The sequence below is a fragment of the Schistocerca piceifrons genome, chromosome 2, assembly GCF_021461385.2.
Source record: "Schistocerca piceifrons isolate TAMUIC-IGC-003096 chromosome 2, iqSchPice1.1, whole genome shotgun sequence".
Taxonomy (NCBI): Eukaryota; Metazoa; Arthropoda; class Insecta; order Orthoptera; family Acrididae; genus Schistocerca; species Schistocerca piceifrons.
Window position 1 is genome coordinate 115,133,131 of NC_060139.1, and position 13,070 is coordinate 115,146,200.

At 37.2% G+C, this 13,070-nt stretch overlaps 1 protein-coding gene across 1 annotated transcript in view; it reads right to left on the reverse strand.

Annotated features, from left to right (window-relative positions):
* LOC124775184 overlaps positions 1–13,070 on the reverse strand; it is a 120,112-nt gene that overhangs the window by 22,182 nt on the left and 84,860 nt on the right. Inside the window, exon 25 of the mRNA XM_047250023.1 lies at positions 2,431–2,643. Within this exon, the coding sequence (XP_047105979.1) occupies positions 2,431–2,643 (213 nt within the window). The remainder of the gene's footprint in view (positions 1–2,430; positions 2,644–13,070) is intronic.

A 13,070-nucleotide genomic window follows, 5' to 3' on the forward strand; every position in this document is an offset into this window, starting at 1 on the left:
GAAGGTTATAGAGATTCCAGAAGCTGGCTATCCAGAGAAGAAGATCAGCTGTGTACACCAAGTAAGTCGAGTCGTGTAAGAGAAGTGGGAAGTTTGTAATCCAACTTTACACATTCTTGCTGTCAAAAACGTTAGAAACTTACAATGGCAAACTGCCGAACAAAAAGTCCACCAGAAACCTATGCTACTGGAAACCTGCTGAAGCCACGACCATCTGGCTCAACCGCCTTCCATCCTTTTACTCAATTGTGTTCCAACCTATGCCACAGTAGTGTTCCATCCTACACTTGCTGATCACTCAAGCCCATCACATCTATGATAAAAACAATATCAAACACAAATCGAAAGAGCCGCATAACACCACCCGAGTGAACAGATACAACAATAAGACAATAGCAAGTTCAGTAGGAAGCCAGATACAGAAAGTTAAATGAAAGAACAGTTTACAATGGTGTGTTTACCTTAGTGAGCAGCCAAAATGCTTCACCAGGGAAGCATCAAAACAGTTTACCAGAATGATCACAGGATCCAGGATTTGGTAGGGTCCACTTAGGACACGGGTAAAAGCCCTCAATGCTGCAGGTGTACACAAAACTATGAGTGTGGTGCTGCGTACATTGGGGACAGCAGAAGGCCTGTTAGCAACCAAATAAAAGAGCACGAGTGCTATGTTCAACCGAGACAGTGCAACAGATTCGAATTACTAGCACGGCACCATCACGATTGTAGGTTGCCCTCAAAGTTTCACTAGACAACCATGGACACATACATGCAAAATAAGAGAGGCAATCGACACAACATCAACAGGGAAGGTGACTACAAGCTCCCAGCATGCTGGCTGCCAGCAGTTCAAGTATGACAGGCTGCGTGCAACTGCAGTGTAACAGCTTCACCAGACACTGCTGTGTCCATGCACAACTGGTGTCATTTCTCTTCTATTAACAGCACGAAATCACAGCCGTAGAAGCTCATTACTTATTTGTATCAGGCTATCAATTGTCAGCAAGCTGTGCAGCTCACAAATAGTCTGCCACACATCTCCTTCCTCTGTCCTAGTACTCATTAATGTTATTTCAGGACCAACAAAACATAATAAATGTGACGTCAGTGGTCTAGCAACACTGTCAGAAATGCAATAAAGTAAAATTTCGGTAATTTGAGAACCCGGCAGTCCGACCGAGTCTCCATTTAAGGTGGACAACGGATGACTATTAAGTTAAAAAAAAAATTAAAAGAATATCACGGATAAAATCGAAAGTTCCCTGGGAACAGGTGTGATCAGCAGCCGAGATACATATGCATGCACTGTTTACAATTGTGCTCACTATAGCCGCTGTTGCTGTTTCACCCACTACCAGTCATTCATTCAGTGTCTGCTCAGGTTCAGTGCAGTGTGTATTGGTTATTGGCTCTTGTTATGTATTTATTATTATTATTATTTCTGTTACTGTTTACTGTAGTAATACAGTGAACATCAGGTTCTGAATCTATTTATAAATAAAAGGTCTCTAAAACTGTTTCTCTTCATGTAATTTCTGTTTCTCAAATTCGAGCTTTACTTGGTCCCTATAGCCTTGAATAACCAAGGTTTTACTGATACTGAAGCACTCTGCAGCTAATTAGACTTTTCTATGAGGAATGCTGCTGCAACTTTGGCAAAAACTGTGTTTATTTTAGTATATTTGAAAGTTCGTCCCTTAGCCGAATGGTTAGCAGTACTGCCTTCTGTGCAGAAGGACCCAGGTTCAATTCTTGGTGCTTCTTCAGATTTTTTCTAAGGTAGAGAGGTCTGGAAAGAGGTCTACTCAGCCTCGTGAGGCTGGCAAATGAGCAGCTGCTCAGGTAAAGAAGTAAGGACATCATCAGTTTTCACCTACTTGTAATAATGGCCGAGAGATTAGCAACACGCTGATCATATTCCACGATCTTAGATCACTCGTACTGCCTTGTAGGCAGCTTCATCAGTCGGACAGGCTTAAGACCTACTCCGTGAGTGATGTTTATGTTTAAGTATTTTATTTGATGGCTCAACCGTACATCCAGAAAGATTTTAATGACAAGGTGCTGATAAACAGGTTACATTAAAACAGTCATGATATTTGAATATATAAGCAAGTTATTTCTTGAAATAAGTTGAAACATGAATGTTAAATTGTCAGTGCGTGTTTCCTTTTGTTACTGTGTGAGTTTGTGAAATAATTTATAGAAAGATTCAATCAATCAGTTTCATAAAACAGTCAAATATTAATTCTGTACCTTTCCAAGACTGAGAAGATAACTGTCTGTTAACAAGCAATGGGATTTCAGGAATGAGCATAAGGAGAGAACTATTACGAGGACACTAAGGAAGCAATAAGAAGTACTAAAGGCATCTCAGTTTAAGTCAGAATGTTGATAATTATGAGAACACATTATTAAATCCATACTTACATCCCAAAGTAGCTTCAAAATGCTATCTCTGATTTTTAGTGATGGCATGCTGCGATCAGGCATAGGTGCTAGCCAATCTGTCAGCACATGAAGAACGTTTGACTCAATAAAGGCCAGTTGGAGATCATGTTTCTTCAACTGTGAAAGCACTTTCGGTAACATAGCAACTTTATTGGTAGCTGGTTTGTTCAACTGATTCAATCTCCTGTCTTCCTGTGAATAGAAAACAAAAAGAAGTTACTTATTTTAGTATTTGCAAATACCTCGCTGTGCTTATCATTCAGTATCTTGTCAGTAAATAATGACAATGATATGATAAAATTTGTTGTATTTCCAGTCCAAGACAGAAGCTTGTGGTTTATTAGAACATTAGAAACAGTATGTGTCTATTTCAATTATATTAACAAACTGAATTGTGAGATGAGATTTATCAGGTTTTCAGGCTGTTGTGAGTAATCAAACGAGATTACCACTGCTACGCAATTTTCATTATGATCTACATGTACCTAGATGCTACTATGGCTATTTAAGTCTCCACAAACAAGGTGGGTGTTCTGGTTTTTGAAGACAACACGTGTACCAGGTAGATCTTTCAATGGAGAGATAAGGTATTATTTAATTCAACAGAGCAAACTTCAGTATCAGTGTCTTCTGTGTGTTTGCTGAGGAATTCACCAATGGCCCATGTCTGACAAATATCGTTGTGAGGACTCTTAACTGCTGAGTTTACTCCATGGGTCTTGGATCTTATTGGCTGCTAATCTCTGTAAGCCTCTTAGACATAGTATTGATATTTCTCACAGAGGTTTTGTAAATCCATGTCATAGTGTTTATTTTCCCCTCTTTATTTATTTATTGAGAGGATGGTTAGGACACGTCTTCAGCGGACCCTTATCTTATGGACTTGCTTTTGAATCTGAATTGAGGGATCATCAAGTCCCACACCACCTACGACACTGCTCAGTGCACAACAGTTACTATACTGAATCATCTATGTGGATCCTCCTTTATGTGCCACAGGTTTCAAGGAGGCAACTGTACACTATCATCACTGTGGTCATTACAAAATTCTCTTTGTTGTGGCAGCAAACAAACAGAATATGGTAATTGTAGAAAGCATATTAACGAAGTCTTGCAAGTTTTGTCTCCACTATATGGGTCAAAAGAGAGGCATTAATTGGCAAAATAGCATTATCATATTTGAGCAATCAATAGAAAACGGCATACGAAGTTGGTTGAATTTCCTAGTGTGACAAGCATTACTATCAATAATGTCTTTATCAGAAATGGAGAAATTCAACAGCACATCAGCAATGAAACTGTATGAAGGATCACTGAGGTACGTCACAGCCAATGACCAATGTCTTCTTTTGTCATCAAACAAGAATTACTACACATTTTCAACAAAGGACTGCAATCAGTGATTTTAGATGTAAAAATAAAGAGAACTCCATTCTATAAGTATCTGGATTAGGGTCCCCTGGAATATACCAGTGCACATATGGGAGTTACCCTTGCAACACATTCTCCACTCCCATAATTACCCCGGCCTCAATCTATGGTAACATACTGTCCCCAGAAACTCCACTCAACAGTTTCTACCCCCTCTGTCCTATCATCTCCTCCCCATTCTCGTCTCCCATCCTGTTTATTTGTGGCCCTCTGCCAACACATCCACCCATCTTTCCCCACTACTCTCCTTTTCTTTCCCCACCTCCCTGCCGCACAGCTTCCTGACACTGCGCCTGTTGGCATTCTAGTCCCTGCACACTCCACCAGACAGCGTTTATCTCTCTCCCCACCTGTACACTGCTATCCGTTCCCCTTCCCGTCCAGATTGCTGCCTGAATTCCACATGATAGTTGCATCTGTGCCCGAGATTCACCTGTGGGTGAAGTGTGGTTGCTTGTGTGTACGAATCGTGTGTGTGTGTGTGTGTGTGTGTGTGTGTGTGTGTGTGTGTGTGTTTTGCTGTGGCTGAAAGCTTTATGTATGTGTCTTTTAATCGTGCCTGTCTGAAACTTAACATGTCTCCTTTATGGTAAGTAGTGATCTGTCTTTGCTACATTGTTAATAATGCTCACAGTTTAGACATACCAATGACATTATACAATTACAGTTGGGTGCCTGCAATTTTCCTGTCACAATTAAAGTTTGATACCATTGCTATCTGCAACCACCATCAGATCTGTAACACTATAGGAAGCATAGCCTAAGAAAATTATGTACAATAAAGGATAATACAAAAACACTGTACAACACCTTAACACAAATGATGGGGAACCAATTCTAGAAGTAAAGTGAACACTTGATAAAGCCATGTAATAGTGTAGTATAAACAATATTAATGCTTATCAGATAACATACCATTCAAAATAGTGCCAAAATAATAACAGTACATGTTGAAAATGTCACCGCGAGCAAGCCAGGTTGTAGACCTGTCAAAAGAATTATAGACTAGAAATCTCAGAAAGCTTATTCTACATTCAAACGGATTTTAAAATATAAAATAATAATGGCATAAAGTTAAAATTACAAGGTAAAGGTCTGTACTACATCCTAAAATGGCAGCATGCCATTTGTTGGAAGCAGATCCAACGTAATTAGCATTAAGTCAAGAAGCTTGTGCTCAAGTCCAACTAATTTTAAAATCATAAAATTACAGGGGAATGAACTACAAGACAGCGAAACTGTGTTCTATAGCTAACTGGCAACATGCCATATGTAAAAGATGCATCATATGTGAGAATCAATTAATAAAAACATCGAAGTACATAGCAGCACTAACAAATGTAAATAACAGAATGAAAGAAAGATCATATTTGAGAGTCAAACGATAAAAACATCAAAGTACAGCATAGCACTAAAATATGAACAACATAAAATAATTTTGCAGGTTGAAGGCCATATAGGAAATTGTCTAGTTGAATGAGTAGAAGTTGGACCAAAAGCTCATTACTTACAATAGTATAACAGTATATGCAACAGTTCCAAAATCTTTCAGCTGTTCTGTAGCTGTAAACTTACAAGCCATACAGTTCATAGTAATTGTATAATGGTATGTTACCTGATAAGCATTAACATAGTTTATACTACACTGTTAAATGGCTTTGTCAAATGTCTACTTTTACTTCCAGAACTGGCACCCAATTATTTGTGCTAAGGTGTTGTATTGTTTTTGTATTCTAATAGATTGTACATAATTTTCTTAGGTTATGCTTCCTACATGTGTTACAGGTCTGAAGATGGTTGCAGATAGGAAGTGAAACTAGTTATCGAACTTTAATTGTGATAGGAAAATTGCGATATAGGCATTAAAAATTTTTACTTATAATTTTTTTAATTTATTCAATAAACCACATTAAGACCGCCGTCTCCCCCTGATCATGTAGGCTCCACCCAGTTCTTTTAGTAGAAGATGGCATTTTCGGAATCAGCAAAACCAGACCTACAAAACTATGGGGCTGAATTTTGGAAATAATCACAAGTTTAGATTTGAAAAATCTGGAACATGAGAAACCTTATCAAAAACAATTTCTGAAATTTCAGCTTTATAATACAAAATGACATCGAAAATTAGTTCTGGACCAGGACTCCAACATTTTCAATGTCGTCGTTCCATTATACAGCTGAAGATTGTCCATATTCACAACTGTGAATATGTTTCGTGTATTTCACGACAGCTGTAGTCACTGCAGTGCTTGGTCCTATGGACATGCACGCACTGCAACACCATAGTATTATGATATATCTTGATTGCATTAATTTCTTAGATGACTAGTTTCAGTTCAATATGAAGCATCATCAAATCTGTAGGTAACAGTAAAATTAATTAGCAAATATTCTAAGAAATACAAAATATTGTCATACCATCCCAACTTCAAAATCACATGCACCAGAACATATTTGAATGCATCAGTTACAAGAGTAACCTGTCCCATTAATCGGCAAATTTATGGGCTATGTCACATAATAAGATAGTGGTTTGATAAAAACCATGTTATTATATAGCCTGTAAGGCAACTGCCAACTGGTGGCACTTGGTACATTTGTCACACTTGAATAAAATGTATTCACCCATACTGATTAAACAATAATTTTTGTTTGGTTGGTGAGAATACTGTTCTTGCAGGTAATTAATGAAAATTAAAGTATGTGATCAGTCAAGGTTAAAAGATGTTATAACAATTTGTAATTTGAAAGATGGAGAGCATCCATATCTATGGTGTTGCTGTAGGTCTGTCTTCATTGTGGCTTCCTTCCCCACATGGTTGCTGTTTTCAAGTTACCGAGATATTTTTCTTCCATCCATACAAAAATTTTGTGAATTTTTTATCACAGGGTCAATTATGGTAGCGTCTGTCAATGACATTAACATATGGCATAGAGACCACTTCTCACATCTTCGATCATTTAGTTCTCAGCAGCATGATTCTCCAACTTAATCAAATTTGCATTATTTCAATGTGGCTACACCAATAACTTTCCTGGTTTATTTCAAACACTCTTTGAGTACTTCTTCAAAGAACATCTAACAAAAGAATGTTTCCGTGAGAACTGTGACCATCCTGTTTTCATCAATTGTGCACAATGTGATAACTGTCTATGTTTGCTGTTATTACTGACTTGCATATTTTTTGCCCCCAAAAGTGTAGTTAAGTAAGTAAACTCTGTCATAGAGTGTTTCTTGTCATATTATTGACTATTTGTCACTAATAACCGATTTGGGTATTAAATCATTCACACTTACAGTATTCTCAATGTAATTTTGATGACTGATATCTCCAGTCCATCGTAGCTACAATTTTTATGGTATGTATGAACATAATTTGTGTGACAACATATCATGATCTTCCCTTGTATGATTTTTTATTTCACAATTCAACATGATATAAATCACCAAAATATTTTTTAATTTTAACTTTTGAGAGATAGAAAGTCCATGTTCTCCAAATTCATCGTCCTCCAGCCAGTAAAATTTTTCAAGTGCACATTTCATGTAGTTGAAGATCATAAAATTTATACTCCTCTTACAATAAACTGAACAAAACAGGACTCATATGCCTCTAAAGGCTCTGAGAGCCCAATTGCAGGATCACACAAACTGCCAATTACGTAACTTTAATGGAGAATAAATAACTCTCTCTTCCATTAAAGTTCATTGCTACATGCAAGTGTCTCCTTGCACCTCAAACACTGAAGTTCAATTTCCATGTTTCCAGAGCTCTCCAACAGATGAGGTTCACCATCTTCCTTTTCCAATTCACAACTGTTCAATAACAGTACCTGATTAATGTCATCCTCAAAGTTTGAAGTGACAGAAAGTTTTATAAGTGAGTTAATAATGCTCGTCAGGAACAAGAATTTCAGTGTTCTTGCTGCTGGATTCCAGTTGTAACTTCTTTTCTGACAGCACACTGAAATTAAATTCTCTACAGCATCTTGGTTTCGACTGCTAGAAAGTAAACTTAATGATAACTGTTAGCTCTTCTTTATGAGGGAAAAAATACAACCTTAGCAATAGCATTACCAGTCTCTATCCAATAAAGCGTGATGGTGGTGTGATTCTGTCTGTCTGTTTGTCAATTTTATTTACAGTACTTGAAACTTCTTTTGCCTTTTCTGTTGTTTCCATTATTACTGGGTATTGTTCTAGACACTGCATATCTATATGTACCAGAGGAAAATGCTGTCCTACAGTTCAAAACACCAAACTATTTTTTCACAAATTCTATAAAACAAGCAGTGTTCTTGCTGTATCACTTGGTAATTCTTTCGTTGCTGAAGAAGTTCTGGCAGCTGTTCTGGCTGCCACTTTCATATTCATTCTCTGGTATTTGCTATAACAGCTCTTAATTTTCAAATTTTGTGCAGACCTTAAATATTTTGATTTCCATATCTTTACATAATTCAGTGCACATTCGAAGTGTGAAACAATTCTTGTTCTGTCATGTTCCCTTTTGTCCACTTCTGACTGAATGCTTGTGGAACAGACACCAAGTAACACAGAATATACATGCAGACAAGAAAAGATTTCTGGCATTTTCCCCAGATTTCGCAATTAAAAATACTTTCTTCTCCTGGGCAAAAATATAATTTTCCCCGGGTGAAAGTACATTTTTTTCCATGTTAAGTGACAATATACTTCCCCTCAGAGCTGTAAAACTTGTCAAGCCTTTGAACGTCAAAAGATTTTAGACGTTGGATAGAAATTCTCAGCATTTTATGGAATGAAACCCAATAAAAACAACACATTTTGGAAAGATCTTTGATGTGTAGCAACATGTATGCTGGATAGATACATATTATAGAAGTATAAATACAAATTCTATCAACTATAGCATGGTAGCTTCTGAAGCATTGGACTCTAGAGTGTGATGTGCTCTTGTTAGCCACTCGTAGCTCATGTCAGGTGATCTCATCAGCCAATGACAGCAAATATTTAGGGCATAAGATGTGATGAAGTCAGCCAATAGCAACATCATTGTCAAGTAGTGCAAACACACAAATATCAGATGCAAAGCAACCAACGAAACAAGAGAGGAAATAGCAGCAAATTGACCCACTTTTCCAGCTCCATATTATGTAAAAATCAACACCTATTTCTTTCAGGCACTGTTTATAATGTATATGTTTTACAGATTTTTTGTTGATATCAGCTAATGCTTTTAAATAATGGCATAAATAGCTGGTCTTCTAGGCCTGAAATTTTTTTAAGCGGTTGGTCCTCCAAATGGTAAGCTTAGAATGAGATTCAAGTGCTCCAGGATTTAAGAAATTCATCATACATTCTCAAAAGTAACAAAATTCATCTTTGTTAAAAGGAAATTTACTTTGAAAATAACACTTCTCAAATCAGCATTCGTAATATTTTCCTGCGACCTGTTAGAAATGTGACAACATGCTCACTCAAAGTACTTTGTTGTTACAATGTATTGTATAGTCTTCATCCTGAAGCGGTCGACCCATTTTGCTGTCGGCAAATGCTTGTGTGTTGTTGTAAATGGCACATTTTCTTTGCAACTAGAGTTTTATTTTGGTGGTGTTCTCTTGTTTAAGTTTTGTTACCGTAGTATTATTCAGGAGTAGTGGGCTGAAGTAAAATTCTTAGTTAAGAGTATCAGTTCTTACCAGTCGAAACTACAAAAATTTATCTGAGAACTCAATTAATGAAAAATTCCTGGAATTCTAAAAAATTACCAAGATCTGACCACACGAAAAAATTCCTGGTTTTTTTTTCTGGGGCATATACGTCATTTAATAGGAGAGAATGGCAGAGAGCACTGATGAGTTGCTCACTCATGCCTGTTTTCTACCAGAGTGAACGAGAATACTTGCTGGTGTAGGTAGTGGGTGAGTGCAAGAAAACATTTGATCATGTTTGGTACGCATTAGCTGGTGTTTGCTCATGTTCAGATGGTTGTTGGTCTTTCAGCAAAGAATCAAAGGAACTCATATCTTCACCGCTTCGGCACTAGGATCGCAGAGAGAACTCGTGCTTGTGTGTATGATTTGATGATATTAATATTTAAGATTATAGCTGTACACAAGATACTCGATTTGTCCATGTAATATGAATATTAATTTTAGTACTTGGATTGCAACTGTCACTTGCTATCACTGGAAAAGCCGGTTCTACTGTATGTGGTCAACGGCATTAAAGAATCTGAATCTGTTTGTTGTCAGATATTAATGCTCTGCTTTTAAATTTCCCCTTTAAGTGTAATGGGAAGCCTGTGAAATGCATCAACTGATGTGTCTGAAAGTTTTGGAATAATATTAAAGAAGGCTGGAGCCGCAATTCAATTTTAACTGCATTACCTCCACTCGTTCCATGATTACATACAAATTCAGACCCCAACATACGTATTTTCCTACTCCATTTTTTGCTTGCTTTGTCAAAAGCAGCGGGAAAAATAATCCTAACTCACTATTAAAGATTTAAATTGCAGTTATAACTAGAGACATTATTGTGTGAAAGCTGTGTGAGGAGTATTACGGAAGAAGGAAATAAAAATACACAGTGTTAGTAGAGTTGGCACATTATGCTCATTCTCTTGTTTCTCCTCCCTTCCCTTTGGTGTAAACGCTTGTTCACAGGTATAAACAAATGGTAGTCAACACCAGCAAATAGTCTATGAATGCCCATTCACTTTTACACTTCCATTCACTGCTATGTAAACCAAGGTTTACACTTGAATATAATAGAGGGAAACATTCCACGTGGGAAAAATATATCTAAAAAGAAAGATGATGAAACTTACAAACTCTTTGCCTTTACAAATGTCTGCTTGTGTCTGTGTATGTGTGGATGGATATGTGTGTGTGTGCGAGTGTATACCTGTCCTTTTTTCCCCCTAAGGTAAGTCTTTCCGCTCCCGGGATTGGAATGACTCCTTACCCTCTCCCTTAAAACCCATATCCTTTTGTCTTTCCTTCTCCTTCCCTCTTTCCTGACGAGGCAACCATTGGTTGCAAAAGCTAGAATTTTGTGTGTATGTTTGTGTTTGTTTGTGTGTCTATCGACCTGCCAGCGCTTTTGTTTGGTAAGTTTCAAGGTTTACACTTGTTCACACATATTCGCTTCCATTTTCTCCCGAATACAGCAGGCTTTAGAACTAGGAAATGGTATCATATGATGATTTTTCCTTTGTTGGGAATCTCAGTCATAACATACTTTTTAAATGAAGTCATTGCCACCACTTGACTGTAACTTTTTATCATACACTTATTTCAATGTTCGGCTGTAGAGCCATTTTCAAATGCACTGTGAAAACTGAAGTAATGCTCCTTAAATTGTCTTTATCAAATGTTACTAAATTATGCCTCACACTTCACTATCCATATGTTTTATTGGTTTCAGTTTTCAACCTGCACTTGAAAATGGTTCTACAGCTGAAACTGCGATAGTGAAATAAATGAATAATTAAAAAAACAATTGGTGGTAATGTTTTTCTTTAAAGATGATATCATACGGAAGTGTGGCTGCCACATGATATGAACACCTAAGAGCAACAATATTTAGACGGAATCTAGTTATTAAGGCTCTTCATTAGTTCTTATGTATCACGAATATTTTCAATCATTAGAATTCAAAATCAGCTTCCTTAACCTTTCTTCATCTTTGAGAGGAAATCTGAACATTTTTAGTTCACAACTTGTTCATCTGCTCCTTCCACAGTTAATGTACTCGCTGGCACTTAACCTGATGACTCCTTCCACTGACGACGCTTTGTACGCAGGGTGTATACGTGGACAAGAAAAAGAAATCCCGGATTTTTCATGGATTTCCTGGTTAAAAACACACTTTTTTCCCCAGTGAAAACACACTTCGTCTGCGTCAAGGGATAGTATACTTTCCCTCTGGACTGTAAAACTTATAAATCCTATGAATGGTTAAAGTTTTATACACCGGTGTAGAACCTTCCAGCACTTTAGAGAGAGAGAGAGAGAGAGAGAGAGAGAGAGAGAGAACCACTGCATATTTTCCTCATATTTTTGTATTACGAAAGTATAAATTCGAATTCCACCAAACACAGCACATTTGTTTCCGTAGCATTGAAATCGAGATTGTGATGTGCCTACAGTGGTAATCATAGCTCATAGCAATGACAGCAGATATTCAGAACTTAGGCACATGATTTAGTCAACATAACTATTAAGTAGCGCGAACACAAATTGGAAACGTTTATGGTTTGAATTAATATACATAGTGTACATATAGTATACATATAATATTGGTCTTTTTTTGTGTTACACTTTAAGATACACAACACAAATGTGCCAATAAAAATTTAAATAATGAATAAATGTCTGGTTATCACTGTTAGCATTCAACTGCGATTCTTATACACATATTTTAACAGTGTGTCAACAACTAGTCCACAACAGCTCCCGAGCCAGCACAGTGCGACAGCATATTTGGTAGCTATGGGACGGCCATCGACTTGTGTCAACAACTTCGATGTAAGACGAGGACCCACAGTCCATTATACTTTTAATTCTGTTTTACTCTATGGACTTCCCAACTATTTGTGATGGTATTTTGTCTTTTTAGTCCGTTTAATTTCATGACATAGATTTTACAACCTGATGTGGGAGCATTGTCTCTTGAAACGCGTTGTTAAAATATGTGTATAGGAATCGTGGTTGAATGTCAACAGTGATAACCAGTATAACGACAACTGCTACCTCGACTCCATAATGGATTATATTAAAAAAGAATAAATGACTGGTCTCCTGGGCTCGAAATTCTTCTGAGTGCCTGGTCCTCAAAGTGTCAAGTTCTAAATGAGAGTCGAACGCTCTGAGACTTAAGAAATTCATCCAACATCTCATACGTAACATCATTCATCTTGCATAAAAGGAAATTTATTTTGAAACTTTATTTTCGCGCAACCTGTTAGAAACAGGTTCGTTTCAGGAACTGCCAGAGAGCGTCAGAAAGCAGGCGTTACTGCACGTGCACAGCTACGATGATATAGGAAGCCTGTATGTTCGTACGAACTTACATTATGTCATAAAAGAAAGAAGACTTCAGAGGCTACTCCAAGAGCATCGGAATTTGGTAAACCATACTAAAATGCATAAGTCGGCTTAAAGTGCACATTTGTATGTCCAGATACACATTGAAGTAGACC